At 43.8% G+C, this 25,964-nt stretch overlaps 3 protein-coding genes across 6 annotated transcripts in view; 2 read left to right on the top strand and 1 right to left on the bottom strand.

Moving 5' to 3' along the window:
* The window catches only part of LOC121549063 (serine/threonine-protein kinase D3), a 58,223-nt gene extending 53,029 nt beyond the window's left edge, over positions 1–5,194 (top strand). For both annotated transcript variants that reach the window (XM_041860879.2, XM_041860878.2), the window contains exons 12-19: positions 311–363; positions 517–589; positions 1,035–1,141; positions 1,573–1,734; positions 1,922–2,020; positions 2,226–2,493; positions 4,476–4,561; positions 4,784–5,194. In XM_041860879.2, coding sequence (XP_041716813.1) covers positions 311–363; positions 517–589; positions 1,035–1,141; positions 1,573–1,734; positions 1,922–2,020; positions 2,226–2,493; positions 4,476–4,561; positions 4,784–4,957 — 1,022 coding nt within the window. In that variant the 3' untranslated portion in view covers positions 4,958–5,194. The remainder of the gene's footprint in view (positions 1–310; positions 364–516; positions 590–1,034; positions 1,142–1,572; positions 1,735–1,921; positions 2,021–2,225; positions 2,494–4,475; positions 4,562–4,783) is intronic.
* A 5,031-nt stretch (positions 5,195–10,225) lies between these two features.
* Positions 10,226–16,443, bottom strand: LOC121549062 (protein arginine methyltransferase NDUFAF7, mitochondrial). 2 transcript variants are annotated; one of them, XM_041860875.2, is made up of 10 exons: positions 15,917–16,443; positions 15,583–15,746; positions 15,297–15,377; positions 14,978–15,088; positions 14,591–14,804; positions 14,311–14,369; positions 14,057–14,194; positions 11,906–12,049; positions 11,080–11,253; positions 10,226–10,657 (listed from the first exon to the last, which is right to left on the bottom strand). In XM_041860875.2, exons 1-10 carry the CDS (start codon positions 15,984–15,986, stop codon positions 10,436–10,438), a joined length of 1,377 nt encoding a protein of 458 aa, XP_041716809.1. In that variant the 5' UTR covers positions 15,987–16,443; the 3' UTR covers positions 10,226–10,435. The 2 variants fall into 2 exon arrangements, with proteins under 2 accessions (XP_041716809.1, XP_041716811.1); XM_041860877.2 differs by having other exon boundaries at positions 14,057–14,170; positions 15,917–16,441.
* A 276-nt stretch (positions 16,444–16,719) lies between these two features.
* LOC121549061 (CCAAT/enhancer-binding protein zeta) lies at positions 16,720–25,182 on the top strand. Of its 2 annotated transcripts, XR_005996732.2 has the most exons (17): positions 16,720–16,932; positions 17,566–19,091; positions 20,291–20,522; positions 20,742–20,898; positions 21,122–21,210; positions 21,434–21,487; positions 21,668–21,770; positions 21,933–22,001; positions 22,095–22,161; positions 22,324–22,430; positions 22,539–22,605; positions 22,723–22,922; positions 23,185–23,286; positions 23,382–23,446; positions 23,622–23,703; positions 24,113–24,361; positions 24,600–25,182. XR_005996732.2 is itself a non-coding variant. In XM_041860874.2 (16 exons), exons 1-16 carry the CDS (start codon positions 16,759–16,761, stop codon positions 24,271–24,273), a joined length of 3,255 nt encoding a protein of 1,084 aa, XP_041716808.2. In that variant the 5' UTR covers positions 16,720–16,758; the 3' UTR covers positions 24,274–25,182. The 2 variants fall into 2 exon arrangements, 1 of the variants encoding a protein (XP_041716808.2); XM_041860874.2 differs by having other exon boundaries at positions 24,113–25,182.
* The last annotated feature ends 782 nt before the right edge of the window (positions 25,183–25,964 follow it).

The raw sequence follows: 25,964 nt of genomic DNA, 5'->3' as shown, positions 1-25,964 counted from the left end.
AACTAAAAACGTATTTTGCTTTGACATTATGGGGTATTGTGTGTAGATTGATGGGGGTGGGTAACGTAACAAAATGTGGAAAAAGTCAAAGGGTCTGAATATTTTCCGAATGCACTGTATACTACAGAAGGGACATTTCCTGAAGAAAATGTGTGTGTTTGCTTCAGCTTGAATAGTTAAGCATCATATCTACTTTAAATATATACACAATTAAGAATATAACCATGTGTCCTTACCTTGGACCTGCTTCAAATAGAGCTTGATCATTTATTATTTCCGAAACCTCACAATCTGTTTCTTGTCTCTTCAGAGGACCTTTCGATCAGCATATCAGTGTCTAACTCACAGATCACAGAGAATGTGGTAAGTGTATATCCAATACAGCATATTAGATATGTATAGCTACAGCTCCACTGGCATTCCTGATAACTCAGGAATTTAGGAATATTGAAAAATGTCTGCATAATGTTAGATGGATTGTCTTTTTAGTAAAATATGTATTTTCTCTTTTTTTAGGATATCAGTTCAGTCTACCAGATCTTTGCTGATGAGGTCCTGGGGTCGGGTCAGTTTGGGATTGTGTATGGAGGTAAGTCAAACTGACTCTACAGTAGTTCCATTGGTTTTATGCACATTGTGAAGTGGAGAGGAAATTCAGCAACTGATAAGAGCTTATTTTTCGCTTTTAACAATAACAAAGCTATTTGATCAACTTCCACTGTCTTCCAAGAGTTGTTGAATTTCCTCTTCACTTCTGTTTGCTCCTCAATTCATGCACCTTGGTTGGAGAGCGCAGTAGCAGCAGAGTTCCTTTCCCTTTGGCTTAATGTACATCCATCCATGCTTTCTTCTCTTTATAGTGGCTTTAATTCACAGGGAGGGGGAGACTACTAGCTTGTTTTTCTTTCTATGCTATGCAAATAAACATTTATTAGTGGAATTTCTCACTGTCTGTCTATTCTATAGTTGGAGACAGAGGAAGAAATAGACACAGTTCATTTGCAACAGTTTATCTTTTTAATTCTCATGTTTAGGTAAACACAGAAAGACTGGGAGAGACGTGGCCATCAAAATCATCGACAAGTTGAGGTTCCCTACCAAGCAGGAGAGCCAGCTGAGGAACGAGGTGGCCATTCTCCAGGTAGACAAAGGACTGAGAAGCCTGGCTCTTTTTCTAGCCATTCTAGACCCCGATAGCCTGGGAATCCGAACTGGTTAGCTACGTTTCACTATTGTTTCACTTCACAACATTAGTAAAATGTAGAGATTCAGTTTGGAGTCCCGGGCTAGATCCTTGAAGGGCTATTCTGAAAAAATGTTGTGTGTTTTCAGATTTCAAAGTGCGTCTGTGGACCCTGGTATATACATATCATATCACCATATCTGGAGTGTGGTGTTAGTTGATCAAAACAAACCATCTAATATGTGTGCAGCTCTGCAGAGTTGAGGTCATCTGTCACCAAGCCCATAGTGAACACGTTTCTGTATATCTAAGGTCTCCTTCTCTCTAATTGCACATCAGGGATAAATATTACATTTTCAATTGAATTGAATTAAATCCCTGCCTATCAGAACCTTCACCATCCTGGGATCGTCAACCTGGAGTGCATGTTCGAGACTCCCGAGAGGGTCTTTGTTGTCATGGAGAAGCTCCATGGCGACATGCTGGAGATGATCTTGTCCAGTGAGAAGAGCAAGCTCCCTGAGCGTCTCACCAAGTTCCTAGTCACGCAGGTCAGTTACAGAAAAATATAATTTATACTAATGACCCACACGGTAACACTTTATATAAAGTGTTTTTATTACTGTGTAATTGTTCCTGTACCCTAGAGATAATTACACAATACTGGAAAGCCACTGTAATGACAAGTACCATAGCTCAACCAATAGTAAGTCTCCCCATGTGCTTCCTGACCCACAGATCCTGGTGGCTTTGAGGCATCTCCATTTTAAGAACATCGTCCACTGTGACCTGAAGCCTGAGAATGTGCTGCTGGCTTCCGCAGAGCCCTTCCCTCAGGTGAGTGCATGAGCTGTCCACCACAACAAGCAAAATGGGCTACTGGGCTCAGTGTGCTATTGGTTTATTTAACCAGATTGTTATTGTAAATGAGAATTGATCAATTACTTATAATTACTTTGCTTACTAAAGCTTTAAAAATGGAACTTACCTATAAGGAATGACAGCTCAAGGATGAACTTGGTTCCTATGTGTGTTCCTATAGGTGAAGCTTTGTGACTTTGGCTTTGCTCGCATTATTGGCGAGAAGTCGTTCAGGCGCTCTGTGGTGGGCACACCCGCCTACCTGGCGCCCGAGGTCCTACGAAGTAAAGGCTACAACCGTTCCCTGGACATGTGGTCGGTGGGTGTGATCGTTTACGTCAGCCTTAGCGGAACCTTCCCCTTCAACGAGGACGAAGACATCAATGACCAGATCCAGAACGCTGCCTTCATGTACCCTCCCAACCCCTGGAAGGAGATTTCTGGAGAGGGTAAGAGCGAGTGGGTGTGTGCATCCCAAATGGAACTGTATTCCCTTTATAGTGCACTAGATAGCGAATACGGTGCCATTGGGGATGCACTGTTTTTTTCGGAAACAAAACAAATTAAAACATCTTCTTCTTTTCAACACGTCCAATTTTGCTATTATGGATCATTTCTTTTGAGAGCCATCTATAGCACTCTTGCTTTATAAGTAGATTCTAGACAATAGCCATGCACTGGCGCTTTTTAGTCACCAACCCCTATAATCACCATGAAATTGGCCATTTCACATTACAGGATAAATACGCTGTTGACTCACTCAGTGTACTTACAGTGTGATCTCTGGGGTTACTGCCGGTCAAAACTAGACTGTGGCTTGATCCCAAATGGCACCCTACAGGGGCCATAGGGCTCTGGTCAAAAGTAGTGCACTATAAAGGGAAAAGGGTGCCATTTGGGAAGCTGCCTGTATTCCTAGTGGGTTGACCAGTAGACCGCCTAAGTTTCTGTTTCCCAGGGTCGCTGTGGGTGGTCTTCACCTCTCATGGTGTGGTCTTTTTCAGTCTCTCCCCATAGAAAAATTAGCCCAACTCTTTGGAAGTGTCTTTGGAACTTTCTTTGGAACTTTGAGACTGATAATAGCATAATATTTGTGTAGTCCTAATTGACTCAACCTAGAGGTAGCCATGTACACTATATATACAAAAGTATGTGGACACCCCTTCAAATGAGTGGATTCAGCTATTTCAGCCACACCCATTGCTGACAGGTGTATAAAATTGAGCGCAAAGCCATGCAATCTCCATAGACAAACATTGGCAGTAGAATGGCCTTACTGAAGAGCTCAGTGACTTCAACGTGGCACCGTCATAGGATGCCATCTTTCCAACAAGTCAGTTTGTCAAATTTCTGCCCTGCTAGAGCTGCCCCGGTCAACTGTAAGTGCTGTTATTGTGAAGTGGAAACGTCTAGGAGCAACAACTGCTCAGCCGCAAAGTGGTAGGCCACACAAACTCACAGAACGGGACCGCCGAGTGCTGAAGCGCTGAGTGCGTAAAAATCCTATGTCCTCGGTTGCAACACTCACTACCGAGTTCCAAATTGCCTCTGGACGCAACGTCAGCACAATAACTGTTAGTCGGGAGCTTAATGAAATGGGTTTCCATGGCACACAAGCCTCACCATGCGCAATGCCAAGTGTCGGCTGGAGTAGTGTAAAGCTCGCAGCAATTGGACTTTGGAGCAGTGGAAATGTGTTCCCTGGAGTGATGAATCACGCTTCAGCATCTGGCAGTCCGACGGACAAATCTGGGTTTGGCGGATGCCAGGAGAACGTTACCTGCCCCAATGCATGGTGCTAACTGTAAAGTTTGGTGGAGGAGGAATAATGGTTTGGGCTAGGCCCCTTAGTTCCAGTGAAGGGAAATCTTAACCTAGAATGACATTCTAGGCGATTCTGTGCTTCCAACTTTGTGGCAACAGTTTGGGAAGGCCCTTTCCTGTTTCAGCATGACAATGCTCCCGTGCACAAAGCGAGGTCCATACAGAAATGGTTTGTCGAGATCGGTGTGGAACAACTTGACTGGCCTGCACAGAGCCCTGACCTCAACCCCATCAAACACCTTTGGGATGAATTGGAACGCTGACTGCGAGCCAGGCCTAATCGCCCAACATCAGTGCCCGACCTCACTAACACTCTTGTGACTGAATGGAAGCAAGTTCCCGCAGCAATGTTCCAAGATCTGGTGGAAAGCCTTCCCAGAAGAGTGGAGGCTGTTATAGCAGCAAAGGGGGGACCAACTCCATATTAATGTCCATGATTTTGGAATGACATTTTCAACGAGCAGGTGTCCACATACTTTTGGTCATGTAGTGTTTTTGATACAAGTCTGGAGTGGTCAGAATGGAGGGAGATTGTGCTGGATGGAAATGTAGATCTCACTTGTTTCTCATGTTAATGTTGTACATGTTTGTCCATCCACACTCACAGCCACAGACCTGATTAACAACCTCCTCCAGGTGAAGATGAGGAAGCGCTACAGTGTGGACAAGTCTCTCAGTCACCCCTGGCTCCAGGTAACACACCTGGACATTGACTAGGAGGAGCTACCTTCAGTCACACCACGTTCATCACATCATTAAATGCAACACATCTCTATGGTGTTCACAGTTCACTCTGTTATGAAAATAGGACTTACTCCATCTAAGGATCTATGAAGAGCTACTTCTCCGAGGCTTCTTCTTGCAGTTTGCTAATGACAATACACTTAACCTATACACTTCCCTTCCCTCCTCCAGGATTATCAGACGTGGCTGGACCTCCGAGAGTTTGAGACACGCCGAGGAGAGCGCTACATCACCCACGAGAGCGACGACACCCGCTGGGAGGAGTTTGCGGACGAGAGAAGCCTGCACTACCCCAAGCACTTCATCATGGCTCCCAATCTGGACGACATGGAGGAGGACCCCTAGTGGCCGGGAGGACTGCCTGCAGGCTGCACGTGTTTCAGGAGGAGTTCACAGGGCATCCTGGGACTCGGAGTCCCATGGCTAGTGCTTAGGTCCCTGAAACCTGCTACTGCTGGCTGAGACTGTAAGCTTAAACAGGCGGAGATGCATGTATAGCCTACATGTATGTGCATAAAGGTGTAATCAGGCACTACCACATGGAACAGACTGGGGGCGCTGCAGTGGACAGGCAGCTGTGTGGTGGTAACACGGTGGTGTTGTGGGGGGGTGATTCGAGATCGAGTATCTTTAGGTTGTTTTGTTTTCATCACATTCCAGAGACGTGGCTTCTTCTCCGCTGGCTGCCTTCTCTACAAGCCATAATATACAGTATGTCTCATGAACCTGAAAGGCATACAGTACCTTTGGTGGTTGGTTAGATAGGGATTCCCTCAGCAACAGTAATAAACATTTGCACTGCCTTTCAACCCAGATAAAGGGTTACTATAAAAGACGGTTACTTTAGACCAAATCCAAGAGACGAAGAAACAGTCAAGCTTTTCAGCTTGTATAGCATATTTGTTGTTAGTTTATCATGTGTATTTGAAATCTCGTCACGACTACATTCAATTGTTAATTTACCATGAGATTGCTATTTTTGGAAAACATTTATTTCCAATGGTTTCATGTAATGGTATTGAACTGGAACACTTAAAGGGATACGTCGGGATTTTGGCAATGAAGCCCTTTATCTACTTCCCCAGAGTCAGATGAACTCGTGGATACCATTTTTATGTCTCTTCATCCAGTATGAAGGAAGTAAGAGGTATTTTCGCAAGCCAATGCTAACTAGTGTTAGCGGAATGCCTGGAAGTCTATGGAATCTACTAGCATGCTAGCAGTTATCATAGACTTCCAGTCACTAGTTAGCAACTTCCTTCAAACTGCACGCAGAGACATAAAAATGGTACCCACGAGTTAATCTGACAGGGGAAGTAGATAAAGGGCTTCATTTCCAATATCCTGAAGTATCCCTTTAATACAAAATATGCTCATGTTTATTAGGTACACCACCCCGTTCACAAAAATGGTTTGCTCCTACAGACAGTGAGTCACATAGCCGTGGCTTGCTATATAAAGCAGGCAGACAGGCCTCGAGTGACCTTAGCGACTTTGAGCGTGGTATGATTGTCGGTGGCCAGGCGCGCCAGTTCCAGTACCTCAGAAACTGCCGGTCTCCTGGGATTTTCACGCACGACAGTGTCTAGGGTTTACCGAGAATGGTAAACAAAATACATCCAGTCAGCAGTAGCCCTGTAGGTGAAAACAGCACGTTGATGAGCGGTTGAAGGAGAATGGCAAGAATCGTGCAAGCTTAACAGGCGGGCCACAAACAGGCAAATAACGGCGCAGTACATTAGTGGTGTGCAGAACGGCATCTCGGAACACACAACTCGTCGGTCCTTGTCACGGATGGGCTATTGCAGCAGATGATCACACCAGGTTCCACTCCTATCAGCTAAAAACAAGAAGAAGCGGCTCCAGTGGGAACACGATCACCAAAACTGGACAATTGAGGAATGGAAAACATCGCCTGGTCCAACAAATCCCGGTTCCTGTTGCGTCGTGCTGATGGCAGAGTCAGGATTTGGCATAAGCAGCATGAGTCCATGGCCCCATCCAGCCTGGTGTCAACGGTAGAGGCTGGTGGCGGTGATGTAATGGTGTGGGGAATGTTTTCCTGGCACGCGTTATGTCCCTTGCTACCAATTGAGCAACGTTTCCATTTCCCAAACAATTCAGGCTGTTCTGGAGGCAAAGGGGGGTCCGACCCGGTACTAGTTGGGTGTACCTTATAAACAGGTCATTGACCACATATATATTTATTTTGCTTATTCGGTGGGATGTTTTTTGCACTTTTAGTTAACTCCTGTAATCTCTGGCTCCCTTATTGGATGCCTTGAATGAAGTTTTGAACCAATCAGCAGCTGCTACACACGCTCTTAACTTCCCTCCTTAGAAAAATGCCAGAGAAAAAAAAAGTATGTTAACCCAAGCCTGAGAATTCTACCCATAGAAATATAATTAATAGAAGTAATTTCTTTTTTAATGATTATACCCTTATTTATTTTTATAACTACGAACATTCTGGATGTCAACTAAATGTAATACAGTGCAAAGTGTCACAAAAACATTGATAGGATAGATCAATGATAACCAAGCCTAGGGAATTGTAGATGTTAATTCTCTGCTCTCAGCCATACCGTTAGCTTACAAATGTTATATTTTTCAATGAAGTAAACATAGTTGATAAATGTTTTTCAAGTACCAAATGTATGAACTGATGGGCCTTCTCAAAGCTCTGCCTTATTTCTTTCCCTTCTTGTTTCGTTACATGACCAATACCTTGTTGTTCCTTATGTCCTATTGTGTATGTATGATTGACTGGTTCCACCCAAGGCCAGAACTACTGCTTTACTCCGGTGAGAGAGTTGCAGGGCCAAGCAGTCCAGCAGATTCACAAAGGATGCATCCCAAATGGCACCCTATTCCCTATAGAGTGCACTAATTCTGACCATAGCTCTGGTCAAAAGCAGTGCACTAAATCGGGAATAGAGCCCCATTTGGGATGTAAGCCAAAGTCTGAGCACAGTGCTAAAGCATGGCAGGATACAGAGAAAGCAGCAGAAAAATGAACTCAGTACTCCGTAATAATACAATGTGCACATGTTTGTTGAAGAGAGAAATCCTTAATTTGTTTGTCATAGAGAGAAGAAAAGGGATGTGGTTTACCATGCCTTCAATACAGTGTGTGTGTGTGTGTGTGTGTGTGTGTGTGTGTGTGTGTGTGTGTGTGCGCACACTTGTTACATTTTGGCTTTGTTTTTCCCATCTCAACCTAAATCATGGGGACATTTGAATTGATCATGTCTCATTGAATGATGGCCTTACAGCATGTAACTGCTTATAGCAGTTAATAACATACAAATACATCATAAATAAAATAATAGGGTGAGAAATTTGACATCACTGGAACCAAGTCAGACTGTTATTATGCTCAACACAGGATACCCAGTTAAAACATACTGTAAGTGAGAATAAAGAATACAATGAATGCAGAATTCATTGACTGTGCAATTGTGTGCAGGGACAAAAATTTGGATTGTTCTTTTGTGAAAACACCAAGTGACTTAATTGAAACACCAATATGTTTTCTTCTCCCTCTCCTTATTTCGTTATTAGCCTATTTTCAGTTTCAACCCACCACTTTTGACTGTGAAACAACATTCTGGTATACTGTATTTTCAGTATACAAAGCGCATTTAGAGGGTAATGACTTAAACCTGAGATTCATTTAAAGTTTGTGTTGCCACTGGATTGGCAGATGTCAGTGTTTTCTATATTTCAATATTGACATATCTAATAAAGAATTGCCTCGGACAGTACTGCAGACAATGTACTCATTTAATTTGTAGCTCGTTTCTCTTTGGTCCTATACATTTTTTATTTATTTATATAAGATTACACTGAGTGTACAAAACATTAAGAACACATTCCTAATATTTAGTTGCACCCCGTTTTGCCCTCAGAACAATCTTAATTCTTCAGGGCATGGACTCTTCAAGGTGTCGAAAGCGTTCCACAGGGATGCTGGCCCATGTTCACTCCAATGCTTCCCACAGTTGTGTCAAGTTGGCTGGATGTCCTTTGGGTGGTGGACCATTCTTGATACACACGGGAAACTGTTGAGCGTGAAAAACCCAACAGCGTTGCAATTCTTGACACAAACCGGTGCACCTGGGCACCTACTACCATACCCCGTTCAAAGGCACTTCAATCTTTTGTCTTGCCCATTCACCCTCTGAATGGCACACATACACAATCCATGTCTCAATTGTCTCAAGGCTTTAAAATCCTTCTTTAACCAGTCTCCTCCCCTTCATTTACACTGATTGAAGTGGATTTAACAAGTAACATCAATAAGGGATCATAGCTTTCACCTGGATTCACCTGGTCAGTCTGTCATGGAAAGAGCAGGTGTTCTTAATGTTTTGTATACTCAGTGTATAGCAGTGTTGAAGTACTCGAGACCAGTCACATGTTGAATGTCTCGGTCTTGTCTCAGTCATAGTAAAACTCCTTGTATGCTATTTTTTATCTCACTGAAGTTATGTTCTGATTATGAGGGGGTCCCTGATACATTTGCTAGTCACAAAAGGGGTCCCAAAAGGTTTGAGAACCCCTGAACTATTGGACTCAAGTGTCTGCGTCCCTAATGGCACCCTACTCCCTATGTAGTGCACTACTTTTGACCAGGGCCCATAGTAGTGCACTATATAGGGTACCATTTGGGAAACATAAGAAGTGGGGGTAAAGAGCTCTTATTACGGCTCTCTAATCTGTGTAATTAAAACCAAATGCCGCAGAGTGCCAGTGGAGCCTGTCACATGTCATTGTGCCATATGTTAGATGAACAGAGACGTTTGTGGCTGGGGAAGAAAATAAATGGCTAACTACTGCTGTGTAATGATAGCACCACATGTTGAGGCCTACAGAAGGCCCCAGAAAATGAAAACATTTCTGTTGCCTTTCTAAGAAATCGACATGTTCCTTCCAAATGTAAATATACTGGATTAATACCATAATATTTTCAGTCTTAATCAAATGATCACATAAAAAGAAAGAAAATATTACATTATGTGATTCCCAGACAAAGATAGTACAGATACATATAATATACACAAGAAAAATGTGGTGTAATGACTTTTAAATCATCAAGTCTTTAATATGTTAGCTTCACATTAGCCTCCCTCAGTAGGACTGGCTGGTTATTTTGGCTATGGTGATTGTCCTGTGTAATAGTACCTTTTAATTGCTACTGGGGCAGCAAGGGCGAGACTGTCAGAGCAAAACACAGCATGCTGCGAGTGGCTGACTGCATCCCAAATGGCACCCTATTCCCTATGTAGTGTACTACTTTTGATCAGGGCCCAAGCAGTGCACTATATAGGGAATAGGGTGCCATTTGGGACATGGCTGCTATCTACTAACTCCACGCTCACCCAATTGGTTCAAGATGTGAAGGCAGCCAGGCACCACGTGGCCCATTAATGGTTTCCATCCAAAAGACAGGAGTAGAGTGGAGCCGTATTCCTATAGCTTCAAACACTATGACCTGGGGTGCCGTTCTTCTGACTGAGCAAAGTTCCATTCCGTACCACTCTGAATTACACGTTGCTTTAATGAATATATATATATGATAAAGAAAGACGTCAGTTGCCATCAGAGAGGTTCTGTGCATAATTCTTAGGATTTTATTAGCACATAAGCTCAACTTTTCAAACCAAACCCTACTGCTTATGAAGGTCTTGTCTATATAATCAAGGTATAGTACTATATTCATGGATGCGACTTTTAAGTGCCTTCACAGGTGAGTTCACACTCACAGCCTCTGCAGTGCAGTCTCTGGAGGAACCCATGATGAGTCTCTGGCTCCGCTTTTCACGAGAGGCCAAGCTCACTGAAGCCAGCCACAGGCAGGGGCGCTGGGGCCTTCTTCTCCCCCCCCTCGGACTGCTCAGGCTCGGGTCTGGTGAGGCGACGGTGGTTGAGCATGGTGAAGAACTGAAACCTCTCACCCATCTTCTGGGGGTTGGTCAGCATGTCATAGCTCTGGATCAGCTGGGCCTTTATAGACGGGTCTGCACAGTTCCTCAGTAGAACCTGAAGAGAAACCCAACATTGCAATTAGACAACGCTAAATGAGTAAAGAGAGCAAAGTAAAACATTTATCCCAAGTGCTCTTGAAAGCCCCGATCAGCCAGTTGAAAACCATGAGTGTCCACTTAACGTATTGCTTTGAAAGAAACTGATGCAAACTCATAAGTTGGTGGATTCGTCACGAAACCAGGACAAAAAAATACATTTTTTTTGTCCTGGTTTTGTCAGGAATCACCCAAGTATGAAATGCTCACAAGTTTTTTGTGCATATGGAACATTTCTGGGATCTTTTATTTCAGCTCATGAAACATGGGACCAACACTTTACATGTTGTGTTTATATATTTGTTCAGTATACATTGGTCACCTTAGCCACATGTATAAATAAGTGGAATAATGCAGTGTGAACACAGGGTTCCTTCCCACCTGTAAGCGTGTATCGATGCCCATATTTTTCAGGAAGTCTCTCTGAGAGACAGGGCCCATGCAGGCCACCGTAGCTCCAGCCATCTTCCTCAGGTAACTGAAGTCCACGTCAGCAGTCAGGTCAGCAGAGCCAGGGGAAGCTAGGACATCATGGAGCTTATGATCTTTGAAACCCTGGGGGTGGGGGACAGGAGAGGCATTCTGGTGTTATGACAGAAACAGTAGACAACATGACGCATGACTACAACTGACTGCTACAGTTTGTTATTTGTGCATTGTGACATTTTCATTTGTTAGTTGTTAAATATTTCCCTTTTTTTTATTCCAAATCAGGTGCTTCCTTTCATGAGCAACAGCTGATAATATCTTCATGTAGTGACTCGTGACATAAGTGTGAGCCATCCTGAACCATGGATGCTTTGTTCACAGATGGGATTGTGCGGTTCCCTGCCACGTGTCTTTAGAAGGAGGGGGCCGCTTGTTTGAATCTCTCCCCCCCCTTTCATCACACACATTAGTGAGTCCCAGAGCCAGAGAGCCATGCAGGGAGAGCCCACCCCGCTTAATAGGGGCCAGATGGGGCTGGGTTAGGGGGGAGCACGAGGACCAGGACTGGAGGGCAGTTGACCCTGATTTCCGTGTGTCACCAGCAAAGGGCAAGAGAGGCATGCCGGCTTCCTGCGTCGGTTTCCTTGTAGCTGAGGCTTGTTCGGCTAATCACGTTACCATACACACTAAGTCAGAGACACACACAAACAGAGACCGTATTAAAACCTGCTGATAAACGGGCCGTGTAAACGGGCCATGTTGGAGACATGGCACTCACTCTGAACGTGTCCGTCTTGGTCCCGCCATGCCCGTAGTCTGCAATCAGTGCCGCGCCCCCGTCCTCTGCAATCCGATTGGCCAGGTGCTGGATGATGATCCCTCCCTCCGGGCAGACCTCCACGAGCCGTCTCACTTCATCTGCCTAGGAGGTGAGGGGGTTTCAGAACAAAAACAAGAGCGGCTCTGCTTACCTCGTCTGTGTGAAGCTCAGGCCAACACACAGAGGCCTGAGCACACATCATCAATCATACATGGCTTCACTTCCAAATCATCTCCACTAAGCAGCACCGGCTCCAAGCCCCTAGGCAACACAGAACCAAAAAGAGGGGCTTGCCTGGGTGGGATCAGAAGCATCCCAAATGGCACCCTATTCTCTATATAGTGCACTACTTTTGACCAGGGCCCGGGGACACACCCTTAGACTATCGGGGAACACGTGTTGAGGGGAAAAAGAGACTCAAGCGGAGTATTAAAACCTTTAGGCTTATCTACTTCTAATAGAAACCCCATTAGACCACAGTGATGAAAGAGCAGAGCAGAGTATGTATGGCTTTTAATTAGCGAGCGCAGAGAGAACAGCGTTAAGGTTAATCAACTCTACTACAATATGTGGAACCTGAGATACACAGGCCTGTAAGGCGGAGCTGCAGCCATTAGTCAGGATTTAAAACCAGTAAGGGGGTTCCACCCAAGCTCACTCATGATGTCAGGTTTTGGCACCCTGTTCAAAACCCCTGCACTCTTCCAGAGACCAGATGAAATAGGTTGGTACTGTATATATTGCATAAACATCGGTAATAAAAGACAGATGCTGGAGAGTCGTCAAACTCTTAAGGAAAAAGGAGTTTGTCGAGCAATTTCAGGGTGTTTTTGTCTATGTACAATAAAACAAAGGCTTTAGCAAAGATATTGAACTACTTTTTTTTTTTTAAGTTAAAGGCCCAATGCAGCCGTTTTTATCTCAATATAAAATAATTTCTGGGTCAAAGAACTAGCTGTTATTGGCAGAGAGGTTTGGAACTCTCTTTTATTGGTCTATTAACTTATACCGCCTGGTGATGTCACCAGGCAAGCCAAAACCACACCCATGCAAAACCTGCTGATTAGACAGTCCAGCGTAAATTGTATTTTCAACCAGCAACTATCAGGAAATAACATTGATCACATTTCTTCACACTTTTACAGTGTCAGTTTCATCAGCTGTTGTACAATATGATACAAAACACAAGAAAAACGGAATAAAAAACGTGATTTTCCTGTGATTTATATACACTGTGTGTTCAAAACATTAAAAACACCTGCTCTTTCCATGACAGATAGACCAGGTGAAAGCTATGATCCCTTATTGATCTCACTTGTTAAATCCACTTCAAATCAGTGTAGATGAAGGGGAGGAGACAGGTTAAAGAAGGATTTTTAAGCCTTGAGACAATTGAGGCATGGATTGTGAATGTGTGCCATTCAGAGGGTGAATGGGAAAGAACAAATATTGAAGTGCCTTTTAACAGGGTATGGAAGTAGGCACATCGGTTTGTGTCAAGAACTTCAACGCTGCTGTTTTTTTCACGCTCAACAGTTTCCTGTGTGTATCAAGAATGGTCCACCACCCCAAGGACATCCAGCCAACTTGACACAACTGTGGGAAGCATTGGAGTCAACATGGGCCAGCCTCCCTGTCGAATGTTTTCGACACCTTGTACAGTCCATGCCCCTGATGAATTGAGGCTGTTCTGAGGGCAAAAGGGGGGGGTGCAACTCAATATTAGGAAGGTATTCTTAATGTTTTGTACACTTAGTGTACATTTCCACACTGAGTTTGGAATAATACTGTGAAATTGATGATAATGCACTTTTCGTGTAAGAGCTGTTTGAAAAGACCACCTGAAATTTCAGCCTGTTTTGGTGGGATGGAGTTTTGGCCTGCCTGGTAACATCCCCTCCCCAGTCAGACCACTCCCAGACAGTCCTAGCTTTCTAGCTTGCTTCTTGCTTTAGAAATTGCTATTTTTTAAGAAGCATTTTGGTTTATTTTTGACCATTTTAATTTAAAACAATCACACTAAGGTCCTTAATTGTTACCCAGAAATGATTTGATATTGAGATAAAAACATCTGCATTGGACCTTAAAGCAACAAAACACAGCACTTACCTGTATGAGCTGGGTAGAGGCCAGAGTGGGTGCTGGCACTATGACAAACCTCAGCTTGCCTGGCTCATCTGGGTCAATATCCACCATCACCTCCCTCCAGCCCTTCTCTGTTCTCTGTGCCCACATCACAATCAGTGACTGGGCTTCCCAACACAACGGATCAAATGGCACTTACAATTAATGTTTTTCAATTATTTGTGATCTGCTATCAAGATCTATATGTATAATCCAAATAGCTGGTCGAGTAAATTTACCTGGAATTTATGGATGGGTAAGGCATCAAAGAACTCATGAGCAAGGTAGATGCTGAAGCCTGTAAAAAAAAAAAAAAAAAGCCAATCAATAACAAATTCACACCCAGTAAATTCTATTAATTAAAATCTTACCATAGCTAAACTTTAAATTATTAGAGCAACATCATTAGTCTCCAGCCAAGGTTCTATCCTATGTCTACCTCTGGGGACGTAATTCAACATGAGATTAATTAAACTAAGATTAACTACAATTATCTCATTTAGAACTATAGATTATTACCTCTGGGGACGTCATCCAGGTTGCGGTACCAGGAGATGGGGAGGCCTGTGGTGGTGGTCCCCTGGCGGTACACAGGCTCATCCTCTCTGGCCGACACCTGGCTCTGGTCCCTCGTCAGAGCCTGGGCCTGGACCTGGCTCAGTTTAGAACTCACCTCCACCAGGTGCACTGAGACTGCAGTCCCACCCAGGGCCCCACGCAGCTGACTGAAGACCTGGACAACACAAGCAGACAGACAGACAGTGGATGGCTTAGCAGTTTAGCTTATTAGTTCGATGGATTATATGTGGAAATTGCTCCCTCCACTGGTCATATATTGAACTCACATGAATACTGTCTGTATACAAAGCATTTGTAGTAGGACATAGCAGCACTAGGCATACATACTCTGAGAATGTCATTGGCCAAGGAGCCTCTTCCTGGTCCAAACTCCACTAACTGGAAGTGACTGGGCTTCCCTGCTCCCATCCACTCGCTTAAACACCAGATCCCCAGCAGCTACAGGCAGAGAAAGGATAAGCTGAAACCATCATCATCACTCAGGGCATTGGTATGGAACATCAAGAAACTAGAACATCAAAAGACTGTTGATCAAGCATGTATATGCATACATCTACTACACAGATGTGCATACATCTACGACACAGCAATACATACATGTATTGATTAATATTAATTGAAATGTGGTTCTAATGAAAATGCTTACCTCCCCAAAGATCTGACTAATTTCTGGCGATGTGATGAAATCTCCATCTGGCCCAAGCATATCATTCTGCACATAATAGCCCTGAAAAATAAACAGACCACTTAATCTCTGAAACAAAAATGTCTTTAAAGAATAGTGGCATTGTCTGACTGGTTTCTTTACTGTAGTGTGTGTGTGTGTGTGTGTGTGTGTGTGTGTGTGTGTGTGTGTGTGTGTGTGTGTGTGTGTGTGTGTGTGTGTGTGTGTGTGTGTGTGTGTATGATTTGATCAGGTAGTAGTTACCTACCGTGACTGGGTTAGTGAGAACCTCTCTCATGTACTCTGCCACTGAGATAGGACCTGTAGCTTTGATCTTGGAGGTTAGGTGTCTGAGCATTGAGTTTCTTGGCATTGGTTTCTCTGCTGAGCTCCTGGAGCAACTCCTGATCTGTGCCATGCTCCATGATCTAACTATAAAGAAGAAGTTAACATTAGAGCACATTAGATACAGCTTTCTGATAGAAACTAGACATAGACTGAAATGACTAACGTTATGGATACAACTCCAATGTTGACAATAATATTGACAACATGGGAGATATCCATAACTAGTAAGGTTGAAATAGAAAAATTGCTCTTACCAGATGATGGTGGTGGACAAGGGCAGACAAGGACTCTGCTAAACCTCTGCAGTGCTCCAACTGTCCTCATTGAGACAGTTATCTAGCTAGCTACAACACTCAGACAATGTTCCACTGTAACAGTAGGCTACTTTCCCAGAAATTGACATCAAGCCTGACTGCACAGTAGCATGAGAGAGACAATTGAAAGCACAACCGCGGGGGATCAGCTATCTGCGTTTCATAGGCCTACATGTAATATCTTGTCAAACTTCAGTCCATCTTTACATGACACACTTTGGCAGAAGATAAATGAATTCCTCAGACTCCACGAATGGAGCCAACTAGCTAGCTAGCTAGCTAGCAGATTCCAAAATGTGTGGTGCGAGTGCAAGTACATCCGCTTTCCAACGCCAACAACACTTCTGATTGGACAATATTGGTTGAGTTTGTTTTGCATGGCTCGGTGCCTCGGGTGAATGGAGAGTTCACTTAGGATAAATGGAATGGTTTAGAATGTGCAAACCTCGCTTAACCGGGGCACCGAGCCATGTAAAACGAACTTGCCCATTCTTTGCCTAGTCAGTAACAAAACTTTTGATTGGATCAAATTGACTTGTGAACTTTGAACTTTAGTTCAACCAGTCCTGTTTGATACATACAAATCAGAAATACAATCCAGAAAATCCTATACGCTACTAATCATGTCGTTTTGGATTTCAAAAAAATAGTAATACATTCATCTTGTTCTGAAATTAAACTGCATATGAAGATCACAAATAATTGCTTTCAACGATAGTAAGGCAGTTACCGTACACACTTTCCTTCCAGGTCCTGTCGTTTTTCTACATGCTGCTTTCAGCATGGCACCGAAAGGAAAGAACAGTAAGGCAATAGCCAAAACACATTTTGTAAATGTAAAGGACGAGTTTGAAAATGACAACGATGGAGATGAGGAAGAAGAAAGTAATGGAGATGGTCCTCAACCGGACGACGAATTTAATTTGGACGAGGTTTTACGTTTGGGTGGAACCCGAGTAAGTAACGTTGAGGCTAGCACTGCAGGCTAACTAGCAAATGTATCCTGCTGCTAGCACTACCGCAACATATATGTAAACACGTGGCTTTCTCCCAAAATGTTGAATAAACTGTTTCAGTTGTTCAACTGTTAATACTATTTATATTTGATCGACCTTCATGTGCTTTATCTAGCACTGTCGGTAGATATTGATGATGATGCTAGGTAGCTACTGTAGCAAGCTAACGTTAGTTGCCTGGAAACCCGACGATGAATTGCATTGAATTCTACGTCGTGCCAAAATGAGTGTTTGGATCAGGAAAGTTGATTTAATTGTAACTTTCCTGTGGATATATTGTATCACATTCCTACCTACAAAAGGACCAACTGCATGGACAACCGGTAAACTAAGTTAAAATATAATTGTATTCAACATTCTGGCTTGTAGAGGTCTGTGAGATTCAAACGCTAATTTCTGCTCTATGTAGAATTCAATGCAATTCAACATTGGGTTTCCAGGCAAGGTACTACAATATAGCTAACGTTAGCTGCTTGCAAGTGGTTGTACTTGGCTTGCAAGTGGTTGTACACAGACAAGTCATGACTGTAAAATCACCTGTTTTCTCATGGCTTTTTACTTGTCCCGGTGTAGGCTGACTTTGCCCTGCTTGCCACCATCATTGATGAGAACGACCTGATCGACGGTGGAAAGAAAGGAGCCATAGATGACCTGGAACCTGGCGAGTTGGAGACGTTCATCACCAAGCTGGGCATCCGCTCATACAAAGAACAACAGATTGTTCCAGACGAACCTACAGAGGAAGAGAAGGCAGAGGCCAGCCAAAAGGAGAGAAAAAAGGCTGATGCCAAGAAAGCCAAGTCAGATGCTCAGAACCCCAAGCCAGAGCCTAAAGGCAAGGACCTGCCTGCCACATCTACAGTGGAGACGAAGAATAAGAAAAATAAAGAGACAGCAAAAACCAGCATCCCAGCCACTGGAAAGAAAGCTAAACTAAATGCCAACATATTTGAGTTTCTGCCGAGGCAGCTGCTGCTGATCAAACCAGGTGGCAAGTGGTTTGACATGGAGTACACCGCAGAGGGTACCTCTAACCCACAGGATGAGTCTCATGTCTCCCAGTACAAGGCCCTGGCTATCAAGCTGTTTGAGGCTGAGACTGGGCTCTACAAGAGCAAGAAGAACATGCAGAAGGGGGCCAACTCCGCCTGGATGAAAAATGTGGTCTCCGCAGGGACGCTGGCTGACAGGATGGCAGCCATGACAGTTCTGATCCAGGACGCCCCGGTACAGAGCATAGAGCATGTGGAGAACCTTGTCTCCATGGTGAAGAAGAAGGGCAGTCGCAGACAGGGCCTGATGGCTCTGGACACTCTCCGAGAACTCTTCATGTCCGACTTGCTGCCAGTGAACCGCAAGCTCAGGACCTTTGCCCAGCATCCCTTTGACAAGCTGGAGCAGAAGGCGAGCGGAAACAAGGACGCGCGCGATCGCCGCCTCATCCTGTGGTACTTTGAGCACCTTCTGAAGCACCATGTAGCCGAGTTTGTGGTGGCCCTGGACGACCTCGCCCACGACACGGTGGCAGCCACCAAGGCCAAATCTCTGGCCACTGCCCACGAGCTGCTGCTCAACCGGCCCGAGCAGGAGAGGGCCCTTCTCATCCAGGTGGTCAACAAGCTGGGAGACCCTGAGTACAAGACGGCAGCCAAGGCCTCCTACCTGCTGGAGACCCTGCTGCACAAGCACCCCAACATGAAGGCGGTGGTGTGCAGCGAGGTGGAGCGCCTTATGTTCAGGCCCAACATCAACCTGAAGGCCCAGTACTACGCCGTGTGCTTCCTCAACCAGGTGCTGCTGAGCCACGACGAGGCCGAGCTGGCCAGCAAGCTCATCTCCATCTACTTCTCCTTCTTCCGAGCCTGCATCAAGAAGAAGGATGTGGAGTCCAAGATGCTGAGCGCCCTGCTGTCGGGCGTGAACAGGGCCTATCCCTACGCCAAGGCCGGGGACGAGAAGGTGAAGGAGCAGTTAGACACGCTGTTTAAAGTAGTGCACCTGGCCAAGTTCAACACGGCCGTCCAGGCTCTCATGCTGCTCTTCCAGGTGATGGACTCTCAGCAGATCATCTCAGACCGCTACTATGTGGCTCTCTACAGGTAAACTGCACTTCTAGACTTGTTGGTGTGATCAAGTAGAATGGCTGTATGTTGTATCAAATCCTGTCCAAAAAACGTTGACATGTGTATTTGGTTGCTCTCTGTTTCTTAATAGTTGTCTAATTTATGCTAACTTGATAGTATTTAGTCATGGGATCTCATTTAGCACTTTCTTAGTCAATGTTATAGTAACCATGCCTTTGACTATACTGAACAAAAATATAAATGCAACAATTTCAACGATTTTACTGAGTTACAGTTCATATAAGGAAATCAGTCAATTTAAATAAATGTATTAGGCCCTAATCTATGGATTCACATGCCTGGGCAGGGGCGCAGCCATGGATGGGCCTGGGAGGGCATAGGCCCACCCACTTGGGAGCCAGGCCCAGCCAATCAGAAATAGTTTTTCCCCACAAAAGGGCTTTATTGCAGACAGAAATACTCATCAGTTTCATCAGCTGTCCGGGTGGCTGGTCTCAGACGATCCCGCAGGTGAAGAAGCCGGATGTGGAGGTCCTGGGCTGGTGTGGTTACACGTGGTCTGCATTTGTGAGGCCGGTTGGATGTACTGCCAAGTTCTCTAAAACAACGTTCTAGGCGGCTTATGGTAGAGAAATTAACATTGAATTATTTGGCAACAGCGCTGGTGGACATTCCTGCAGTCAGCATGTCAATTGCATGCTCCCTCGAGACTTGAGACATCTGTGGCATTGTGTTGGGACAAAACTGCACACCAGTGGCTTTTTGTTGTCCCTAGCACAAGGTGCACCTTTGTAATGATCATGCTGTTTAATCAGCTGCTTGATATGCCACACCTGTCAGGTGGATGGATTATCTTGGCAAAGGAGAAATGCTCACTAACAGGGATGTAAACACATTTTTGCACAAAATCTGAGAAAAATAAGCTTTTCTGTGCGTATGGAACATTTCTGGGATCTTTTATTTTACATTTGATATTTGAGTCATTTAGGAGACACTCTTATCCAGAGCGACTTACAGTAGTGAGTGCTTGCAATTTTGTTATTTTTCGTACTGGTCCCCTATGGGAATCAAACCCACAACCCTGGCGTTGCAAGCCCCATGCTCTACCAACTCAGCTCATGAAACATGGGACCAACACTTTACATGTTGCGTTAATATTTTTGTTTAGTATACAATGATGTTGAATTGATGCATCTATGTTTTCTGGTTTACAGGAAGCTCATGGACCCAGGTCTGTCTCTGTGCTCCAGACAGAGTATGTTCCTCAACCTGCTGTATAAGTCTCTGAAGGCAGACATCGTCCTGCGGCGGGTCAAAGGCTTTGTGAAGAGGCTGCTGCAGGTCAGCTGTGAGCAGAACCCTACCTTCGCCTGCGGGGCTCTCTTCCTGGTGTCAGAGGTCATGAAGGCCAAACCAGGCCTCAAGATGCTGCTGCAGGAGGGTGGGGTAAGGCCAAGCTCAATGACATCGGCATAAAGTACTAGTTATTTTCATATTGTGCACAATCACATAATGGAACTCTTGGGGAATGTTTCCCAGGCACAGTTTAAGACTAGTCCAGGACTAGACTTAATCTATATCTGGGGAAACCAGCCATTAGATTAATTTATACTAATGATTTTGTCATCATGTCACTTGATCTCACATATTATGATATGATTGCAGGATGGTGAAGAGGAGAATTTCAAAGATCTTAAGGAAGAAGAGGATGATGAGGAGAGGTTTGTAGATGCGGATAAGGTGGAGGAAGGACAGCGTGAGATCAAACCTGAACATCCCAAGCCCACTGCATCGTCGTGGGTACATCACCAAAACATTGAAGGTGAGTTTTATTATTAAGACCACCTTCTTAACATTATTTTCAATTCACATATTTGGGGAAATCCTACAGCCAGATACTTATAAATGCATTGACATATTTGTATTGTAATTACTGTAGACATTTTTGTTGTAATGTAAGTATAGCTATGTTTTGATTGTTACTCCTGCATATTCAGTAGTCACCTTTCCCCCTCTTCATGCATACTCGTTCTTCTGTTGTCCAGGTGGGAAGAGTATGGAGACATACGACCCGTTACACAGAAACCCACTATTCTGTGGGGCTGACCACACCACCTTATGGGAGCTGCAAAGGGTGAGCCTCATGACAATATTGGGTGCCTCCCAAATGGCACCCTTTTCCCTATATAGTGCACTACTTTTGACCACGGCCCATATTGCACTAGATAATAGGGTGCCATTTGGGACGCAGCCATTGTGTGATGAGATAAAGATGTGTTATGGGCTTGCTTGAGAAAAGGTACTGTACTATAGGATAATCCACTTATGTTGTTCTTTTACATCATGTCTTTCCTCAGCTCTCTGCACATTTCCACCCATCGGTGTCACTGTTTGCCAAGACAATCCTACAGGTAAGATTAACCGTTTTTTTGTTTATTTGCATGGGGAAATTGTGCTTATTACCAAAAAATTCATACAAAGAAGTTGCCTGTATATCAATGGGCCCGGGTGGGTATCACGGCTATCCTTAATACTACTACTTGAGTTTTTCTGCGTTAATTCATCCCTTTCCCTCTGCATCATGTCCTCAGGGAGAGTTCATCAACTACACAGGAGACCCTCTCCAGGACTTCACTCTCAGCAAGTTCTTGGATCGCTTCGTCTTCAGGAATCCCAAACAACTGAAGGGCAAACGTAATATTTTCAAATGCCTTTTTCTCTCAGTACACCAGAAATGTACTTCATTGCCGATTCACATTATTAATCAACTGTCTGGTCTCAGTTCATTCCCCAAATCAGTTATTCACACTGCCTTTTGGTCTTGGTTGAAACTGTTTTCATCTCAATCATTCACAGAAAACACAGACACTACAGTTATGAAGCCCAAACAGAAGCTGGCCATGAATAACATCCACAATTTACCTGGTGAGTGTGTCTTTTGAATCACTATGAATAATGATAAAGGGGTCCCTTTATTGAGCAGAAGTAAGGAAATTCACCTTTTCTCCCATCTCTCAGTGAACTGTGAAGAGTTCCTGTCCAATGAGGAGAGTCAAATTCCTGTGGATGAGGTCTTCTTCTATCGGTGAGTAAGAATGATTATATAGACATACCTTTAGAGTAACACTATCAGATTTTAAAATATGAATAAGGCAGCAAAGAAAATTCTGTTAATGGTCTATTGTTTGAGTGATTCAAGTTCTGGACTGTCTTTAAATACCCTATTTTGCCCTGTTTCCCATGCTAGGTTCTTCAAGAAACGGGAAGCGGAGAAGGCGCTGCGTCGGCCACGAGGAGATGGAGATAACGAGAGTGTGGAGGACGTGGACGATGATGAGTTTGAGAAGCTGCTCGGTAAGTTCAAGGACTCTGAAATGAACTGTTATTGGTCAAAATTCAGGAAATAGGTCAATGTATATCAGACTTCAGGCTCATCTTTGGTTGCCTTCTCGCCCTATCCAGATTCATACGAGGGAGACAGTTACTTCACTGACTTGCCAGTTGATGCAACAGACCTGGACTTTGCAGGGTAAGTTTGATAAAGCTTTTCATTCAGATATCATCAGTGATTCACCTATCAAATATGGCATTGAAATTATTCGGTTTTCTATACTATACTAACATTTTGTGTCTCTGCATGTTGCAGCAATGTTAAGACCAAATCTAAGAAGGGGAAGAAGGCTGGAGAGGATGACTCCGAGTCAGATCTGGATGATGACTTGGATGGTGATCTGGATGATGAGGAGGTGTCCCTTGGCAGTATGGACGAGGAGGACTTTGGAGATGAACTGGAGGAGGAGGGAGGGGCCTTCATGGACCCTGCTGGGGAGGATGATGATGAGGAAGGTATGTGATGTCCCAATTATCTCTCCTTCTTCCCAAAGTGTGCACTTGTTCACTTCCCTTCACTAGTTTGAAATGAAATTACTGGTTTATGAAATATGGTGGAAACTCCCACAAGCCCATGCATCCACAAGTGCAGACTTGACTCTAATTTCTTGTCTCTTTCAGTTCCAGAACTTGATGATGGTGATATTGCTTTTGGTGGTAAGAAAAGGGCATAATTGTGAATGTTAATTAATGTATATTATATTGTTTTCACTTCAAGATTCAGATGATGAGATGGAGGTTCCAAACATCACTCCAGGTTCCAAAAAGAGCAAGGGCAAGAGGAAGGCATCAGAGGATCTTGACTTCAGTGGGTCTTTAGGTTAGTAGCTGGGCCTCTATTTGTACTATTGAACTCCTGAATCTCATTTAGGAGTGTAGAATCGTATCTGACATGTTGAAATTCTTCCATTGTAGGTTCCAAACCAGGGAAGAAAAATAAAGGAAAGAAGGACACAGCCATGTTTGCATCTGCTGAAGAGGTGAGATGGTCATGCCTACCATATTTCTCACAACTCGCAATGTTAAGTTGGCGTGCGATGGCTATCCTATTATGGCTATGCTATCCATCAGTTTGTTGAAGAGTTAGTTTCTTGTATGAAAATAAAGGATATCATCATTGTAAATCCTAAATTTATTTTTATTTTTATTTACAAGTTTGGATTTATGTTGGATGAAAATGCTGGCTCTAAGTTTGACAACATCGGCATGAATGCTATGGCCAACAAAGACAAAGCAGGTAAGCCTTTGCTTAAATACAGTCGATCAACCTATTAAACATGTCCATGTCTTATTGAATACTACAGTTAGTGCCAACTGACAGAAAAAAAGACAAAGCCAAATCGTGTAAATGACTTTACTCAGTTGGCTAGATACTAGCTAAAAACCACAGCATATCCCCATGGAGAGAGTCAGTAACTTCACAGCAGTTTGGAGCACACCCAGTCATACTCCGTAGTATTCCTGTCAAAATAGATAGTCTCTCAAGCATGATGGAGCTAACTGTTAACCAACCCTAAGCCAATAACAACTGAATTCTGTCCATGTCAGGGCACATTTCATATGAAACAGGTTGTTGAATACAGTTGATGACCAAACTTCAGTAGAGGATGCAGAGTAAGTCTGTGGTTTCTGCTCATTGCCCCCAGGTGTCAGGCAGCTCAAGTGGGAGGCCCAGAGAGACGATTGGGTCCGAGGCAGAGATGTCAAGACCCTACGGAAGAAGAAGGCCATGTTTAACAAGAAGAAACAGTTTGGCAAGCCACAGTTTGGCAAACCAAGGGCTGTCAAAAAGACTTTCAAGAAGTAGTAATCATTTCTGGACTTTTCTGGACCTAAGATTACTTATGTTTGTGTTCACACACACCTCTCTACGCCTTCTTGGAACAATATTCAAGGTCTTGCTCTCGAATCTCATAAACCCTGGCATATTCGCTGGAGAGACAAAGTGATAGTGTGTTAGGCTGAGTTCACACAGGCAGCCTAATTCAGATTTTTTTCTCTCACTAATTGATCTGTGATTGGTCAAAAGACAAATTAGTGTCGGGTGGAATCTGAATTAGGCTGCCTGTGTGAACGCAGCCTAACGCCATCATTTTGTCTCCAACGAATATGCCAGGGTTTATGGGATTCGAGAGCAAGTGGGTGACATGCCAGGGGTGTGTTCATTGGTGCAAACTGTATTGCCTTTATCTATACCTGTTGACAGTTCCTGGTTTGTACTACCAATCATTGGAGAAACTACTTCATGCCTGTGTGAAATCAAGTAGGCTGCGTTTACACAGGCAGCCCAATTCTGATTATTTATCCACTAATTGGATTATTGACCAATCAGATCAGCTCTTATGCCCATTGGGCTGCCTGTGTAAACACAGCCATATTCTCTGTATTGCCATTTCATATCGGTTCTGTATTTTGTATAGCTTAGCATACTAAGAGATGTCTGGTCTGTAGTAATTGTAACTGAAGATACATCTATTTGTATTATTTGGTGCCAATTTTATTGCTTTGCAGTTTGGAATTGGATCGATTCATCAAGTTTGTATGTTTTGAACTGTCTACAGCCCGTACCTTCCAGAACAAAGGGAAGCATGTTGTTCATACTGTTTCTGAAATAAATAAACACATTAAAACATTGTGTTACAAAGCAAATGTGTACATAGCCAAAGATAGTCAGTGTACATGGCAAATGTCTTTTCTATATAAAAGGTAAATGGTACCCCACCTTGACTTGTGTTGATCTTGTAAAAAAGACCATAAGCACACCTGCCACATTTGAGTCTCTTTGCTAACAGTGCCAATGATTTGGGGGCCATCTAGGAAAGACAGGCTTTGTAAGGTTCTGTCGCAATGCATTCAATCAGAGAGGAAGAGAGGCCCAACTCGGCGGAAAATCTATCTCCCTCCAGCAGTTGGCGTTGTTTCGCCCACCAAGCAAGGAGTTTTTGTACGGAGGTCAATGAGTGTCGAATTTGGTCAACAACAAAAAATGTATGGCTTGTTTGCTGCATGAGGTTTATTTGATCGAATATAAGTTTAGTAACGCTTAAGTTTTTACAAGTGTACTAATATAAGTAGGACACGTGACATCCCGGCAACTTAGAGAAAAAACACTATCGGAGTTGTCTCGAGATGGCAATGCATATTCATGACATGAGGCTAGTCGCGTCTCCATTGAATACAGGCGGTTGACGTCGACAACCCTAATCGAATTTTCAAAAACAGATGACAATAACGAGCTCTATCCACCAATCCAAAGAAAGGATAGGCGGGAGCTAGACAGCCCGCTGTGCCGCTTTTTGGACAACTCCCATTGTTAGGGCGGAGAGACATGTATCTTGTTAGTATATCCATGATCTAAATTAATGAAAGCAAAAATGTGCTTTTTGGTCTTAATTTAAGGTTAGAGTTAGGTACAAGGTTAGGAGTGTGGTTAAGGTTAGGGTGAAGATTTGAAATCACATTTTAAGAAGATAAATTGTAGAAATGGGCGGGGTGTAT

This window comes from Coregonus clupeaformis, chromosome 33 (assembly GCF_020615455.1).
Source record: "Coregonus clupeaformis isolate EN_2021a chromosome 33, ASM2061545v1, whole genome shotgun sequence".
Classification (NCBI taxonomy): domain Eukaryota; kingdom Metazoa; phylum Chordata; class Actinopteri; order Salmoniformes; family Salmonidae; genus Coregonus; species Coregonus clupeaformis.
This window is presented reverse-complemented; position numbering and strand designations above follow the sequence as displayed.